The following is a 5,846-nucleotide window of genomic DNA, read 5'->3' on the forward strand; positions in this document are numbered from 1 at the left end:
TCCCTATTCAAATACCTTTTATTCTAGTCTTTTGTTGGATTGCATTGGCTAGGATTTCCTATGCTATATTGAAAAGAAGTGAAGAAAGTAGACAGCCCTGTCTTGTTCCTGTTTTTAGCAGATAAGCTTTCAGCTTTTCTCTGTTCAGTATGATGTTAGCTATGGATTTTTTTCATATATGGATTTTATTGTGTTGAGAACTATCCCTTTTATGCCAATTTTTGCGAGACTCTTAATCATGAAGGGATGTTGTATTTTATCACATGCTTTTTCTGCATCAGTTGATATGATCATATGGTTTTTATCTTTCTGTTATTATGGTGTATTACATTTATGGTGTTAAATTAAACTGTTTTGGCCTAAAACAGCTGCTGTACTTCCACACTTTGTTTCCTGTCGATAAGCTGAAAGCGTACATGTTTGGCTGTTTTTCTGAGCTGGTTGCTAGATTACAACCAATCACAGCAGCTAGGCTTCAATCACAGGCACCCCACCTTTTAAACCATGTTAATGCAGACAAACTTCAGAATGTAACGAATGATTTCTCTACCTCACTCCCTCACTTATGTTTTTGTATGACACTTTCCTGTTCCGCTGACCTAAATGCGGAGTTGACCATGAGACTGGCCGGAGATTTCCAAAGTCCAAACTGCCTGATTTAAATTGTGTTAAGCTTTGCTCTATTAAAACTCTATTACATTGGCTGATTTATTTTTCTTTTAACAATGGTTTTGCATATGTTCAACCACCCTTGTATTTCTGGAATAAAGTCTACTTATGCGTGGCATATAATATTTTTTATGTGTAGTTGGATTTGCTAGTACCCTGTTGAGAATTTTTGCCTCTATATTCATCAGAGATAGTAGCTATCACTTTGATTGTGGTTTGTCTTCAGGATCATATTAGGTAAAACCTGTGGTATCTACTATTAAAAGTTTTGAAGAAGGCTGGCCCTGTGGCCTAATGGTTAAGGGAGCCAGATCCCACATGGCAGACTGCAGAGTTCAAATCTTCACCCTGGTGGCTTAAAAAACATGCTAGGCATTTGCCAGGCAGAGGTGTATGTGTTTGTGTGTGCATGTGTGCATGTCCCCTAAGTCCCAGTAGGATGAAGGAATGGAGGAGAAGGGATGTGGTGTAAACACAGCCCATTAGGGGGTGCTTTCTCTTGCTCTTACCCTCTGTTTCTTCTCTTTTTTGTGAGCTCAGCTCTCTGGCAATAAAAAAAAAAAAAAAAAAAAAAGGAAGAAATTATGTACATATTTATACAAAAGTATATTTGCAAAGTGTTGCATTATATTACAAAACTTGAGATTTACAAAATCCTGACATATGTAGGAACTTAAGTGAAAAAGCATACCCTGCTGTTTCAATTTGTTTTCTTAAATTTGGAATTTTTTTGGCTATTTTTATTTTGTGTATTTCTCACTGTGTCTTCTCTCTTCCTTTCTATAGAGCTATTTTTTAACTGATTTGTGATCATTTAATTTGATTTTAATATTAGAACCGCTAATATTTTATTTACTAAATGAATATTTCTTGATGTCACAAATGCCACATTCAGGGAACAATATTCTAGGCACCTGAGATATGTGGAGGAGATGAACAAGGTTCTTACACATATGAACTGTATCTGTAAAATACCCAACTAGACAAATAAGCTAATAGGGTTATTTCAGATAATCATAAAATAGCACACAAACACATAAGAGAATAGAATGGCAAACGGTGGCATTAGGGAGAAGTGGGGGAATGGAGTTTTCATAGGTGGGAAAGAAAGCCATTATGAAATTAAGAGACTGGACTTTTTACCCGAAAGACAATAGGAAACACACAGGTCATGAAAGCAACTTACTGGAGGCAGTAAGAATAACAAATCCAACTAACTTAAGAATGTTGAATACTTGTGGTACACAAGGAATAAATAAGTGGAAGAAATTAACTTTGTAATTTTTAAAAATGTTTGTCAGAGGGCATGTGTACTTGCCAGAGTGACAGAGAAGGAAAAAGAGCGAGAGAAAAAGCACTCCCCAGTGGAGTGTGGTCACACTGCAATCCCTTCTCCGTTCTCCATCCTGTTGGGATTTGTGGCACGCACATTCATGTACTTTTAACCACTAGGTCATGGGCCTGGCCTAACCCTTTGCAATTTTAATTAGAATTTTGAAATTAATTTAAACATCAATTAATGCAAAATAAGTCGCCTCCCTGGAGGGAAAATAAAACCTAATCAATGAAGGCCATCATACCATTATGACTCACTTCATTAATACACACAAGCAGACCTGGTCATCCTATCAAAGTCCTCCATCATTTCTTTGTTCCATTCTTGGAAGCAACTATTTAAGATTCTCTTTCCTTCAAATTCTGACCTTTCAACTTCTTCCTCACTATAATAACATGAGTTTTAAGGTGGAAAAAACACTAATGGTTTCCTCACTATAATAGCATGAGTTTTAAGGTGGAAAAAACACTAATGGATTTTATCATCGCTTTTCTCATAGCATAAAAAGAGCTCAGCAATTAATTTCTAACAATTTTTTGAAGGAGATTACAAATTATAAAGGAAAGGATAGAAAGAATGCTTCTGAGTGTGAGGTTGGTCGAGACAAGACTCAAAATTGATGAGTAAGTTTCTGAGGCTGGGATTTCTTCATATATACAATATTCTCTGTACTGTGGATAAAGAATAAAGGAGGTTGGTAGCCTGTAGTCAGTGGAGTCTTCTACAAGGAGATATGAGTCTATCTGAAAAAGCTCTGGTCCCCAAAAACACAGGGACAAGCACTCAGCAGTTCTAGTATCCAAGCAAAGGTAATCATGGTGGCCATCAGAAACTAGAGATGGCTTCTCGCTTTCCAATTTTTGGTAGCATAAATACAGTTAATGCATAATCTAGCCTACGTTTGGTGGGGAGATGGGTTTCTAGGGGTTATGAGATTAAGCTGGTGAGTAGATTTGACTCATTTTAATTTTATAAATTTAATTTATAAAAATGAAGGAAAGCCATATAATATGATTTCTATCCATGTTTGTGAATTCAAATTCATACTTAATATAAAATTCATACTTGATATTTAATATACTTAAGTATTGTACTTAATACTTCATACTCAAATTCATGCTTTGCCTCTCTGCAGCTGACCATGGTGTCTACTTTGGGGAGAAAAGAGAACTTATCACAGAACTTTTTCAAGTGCCTCTCTTAAGGCAAGCAAAATTGAGAACTTCAGGAAACTTTTCTTTCCTCAGTTTTGCTTACAAAGAAACAGATGTATTTCCCTTTATGTAAAACTAATACTTACTTTTATGTTGTAGATTAAATTCCCTTCTGTTCCTAAGTGATCTGTATGCCACTTCCTCCCTAACTCCATATCCCAACCAACAACTTCTTTACAATTTCCCTACCTAAGACAGGTGATCTTCTTAAAAGGGATGTGCACACAAGAATTGAACTTGTGAGTACTTCTCAGTTATTTTGCCAACCTTGATGTCTGGCATCAGGTTAGGCTTGGGATACGATCTCAAGTTAGATTTCAACAGGCAAGACCCAATAGAAAAAGTGGTTTATATTACAGAAACAAGCTCTTCCTTGAGGCTTCCTTTTCCCAAATAAAAACTGGGTCCTCCAAGCTAGCACTCTGCAGGGAGGTCTCTGCCGACTTTTTCCCATCTCCCTGATACTTCATGTTGGTAGGCTACAGAAGTCTGTCCTTTGATGTATTCCTTTTCCTGTCAGTTCTCATTTCTTCAGTCATCTCAATGTTCAGTCTAATGGCTTTAAATACCTAAGCTCCGGAATCCAACATTTAGTTTTTCAGATACATCTGTCTCCTGGGATCTAGACCCGTACATCTCCCTTCCCGTTTGACATCTTTTCTGGATTTAATAGAATTTGGTGACTTATGAGGTATGAGAGGAGACGATGGTGAGGGTTAGAACTATGAGTTTACAAAATGAAGGATACAAGTTTTATCTAGCTTTAAGTTAAAAAAAAAAAAGAAAAAGAAAAACCAGAAATGATGTTGAAAAAGGGCAGAGTGATTGGTTGAACTTGAATATGCTATGTTGGTGTTTCCTGAAGGACAGCCAGTTAGAAATAACCAGTAGGCAGCTGAAGATATTGTGAAGACAAATTTATGCTGATGGCTTAGGCACACGGATCATCAGTTTCTAGAGGACAGTAGAATCCATGCGAGCAGACATGACCCCTCTGGGAAAATGGATGTGCACAATACAGAGAGGGTTTCAGGAAGAACATGGTCAAGATGTTATATTCAGTGAGGATGCAGTGAGGATGGTCCCTGAGTCCAGTGACACAGAGGAGAGTGGAGATGGACTATGAAGTCAGCCATGTAAGATCCAAATCCCTTAACTACTGTGCAATAATAGAGCTGGCCTGAAAGAACATGTATTACTTAAAATATTTTTAAGTAATAAAAATTTTTCTTGCCATAGAAATTAGATATTTGCTGGTTTGAGGTGGTTTGGTGGCAAAATTTTAAGAAAATTCTTATTCTTTTGAATCAAATCTTCTTCCTTCCTTTCTTTTCTATATCATAGGAGTCAAGTTCATAGTGAGAGTGAGATGGGAGATAGAAAGATAGTTCTGACCGAAATGATTGGAGAATACTTGAAATGGCCCCACTGACAACTGGATAGAGAACTTACAAGACAAATACAGAAGCGTTAGGTGCTTTTAGTGTAATCAGAAACACAAAATAATTATTGTATGTATTTTTATAATATCTTACTTGTTTACCAACCTAATTGCTTAGGAATTTTGCTCTGTATACCTAAGTATGCCTAGTTTATTACATACACACGTTTGAAATTTGACATTGGAATATTTATAAAATTAAAAATGTATTTATTACTTTTTTAAGAAAAAAGTAGTATTTCCAAACCTTTTTTATACCTACCCATGCTGGCAATGATGCTATGTACAGGTAATCTGGATGGTCCATGATAAAATGACTTTGACACATTGTTTTTTCTTTGCTGATCTTGATTCTTAAATGCTGAATTCTCTTCTTTGGTAATATTAATATAAAAACATATGTCTGTAGAATTCATAGTGTATCGAGGACCTGGATTCAGCAAAATGTTTTTATTATCTTCCCTCCTAATACCAATCAAGCAGACCCCAAACCTTAATTTAGAAAAGAAAAGAAGAGTATAAGTATTGTAATTTAGCAAAGGTCTTAGTATTTCTTTTCTTTATAGTTACATAGGTAAGAAAACTAGTAAATAATTATAAGACAGAGCAAGGTTAAAAATATAAGTCACAGCATTTTAAGCTTAAAAGAACCCTACAAATTCAAGATCCTCATGTTTACAGGAAAAGAAACAATGTTCTCAGCATGTTTTAAAATCAATGCAGTTAATATTAACTTATATATGTGTGTGTGTGTGTGTGTGTGTGTGTGTGTGTGTGCAAGGATACTTCAAAAAGTTAGAATAGGAGAAAACCATCAGAATGTATATCATATAGTAAAGATAACATTTTTAATAAATTATTACAAAAATACTTTGGTCTAGAAATATAAACAGTATTTCTTAGGTCAAAAAAGTAAGAAAATGCTATTGACCAAAAAGGAACAAAGAAATTTATCCAAGGTCACATTAATAAAAACCAGAGTCCCTGAATTTCTTTTAATACTTTTTCTATCATATTTGGTTTACTTTGAGTTTAAAGAAAAATATTTTTTAAAGTTCTAGATATACAGCTTAATTAGAAAAAAAAAATCTTTGAATGTAACAGCCTGCTTAATTTTTATATGCTTTTTAAATAAAAAAAAAAAAAAAAAAACTTTTTCCAACGGGCCCAACACCCTACCACAGGG

The 5,846-nt window shown here is 35.0% G+C and overlaps 1 protein-coding gene across 2 annotated transcripts in view; it reads right to left on the minus strand.

Moving 5' to 3' along the window:
• Window positions 1–5,846, minus strand: part of KCNT2 (potassium sodium-activated channel subfamily T member 2) — a 386,489-nt gene that overhangs the window by 102,759 nt on the left and 277,884 nt on the right. For both annotated transcript variants that reach the window (XM_014586847.2, XM_006146032.3), the window contains exon 16: window positions 4,923–5,152. In XM_014586847.2, coding sequence (XP_014442333.1) covers window positions 4,923–5,152 — 230 coding nt within the window. The remainder of the gene's footprint in view (window positions 1–4,922; window positions 5,153–5,846) is intronic.

The sequence above is a fragment of the Tupaia chinensis genome, unplaced genomic scaffold (genome assembly GCF_000334495.1).
Source record: "Tupaia chinensis unplaced genomic scaffold, TupChi_1.0 Scaffold000161_4, whole genome shotgun sequence".
Classification (NCBI taxonomy): domain Eukaryota; kingdom Metazoa; phylum Chordata; class Mammalia; order Scandentia; family Tupaiidae; genus Tupaia; species Tupaia belangeri.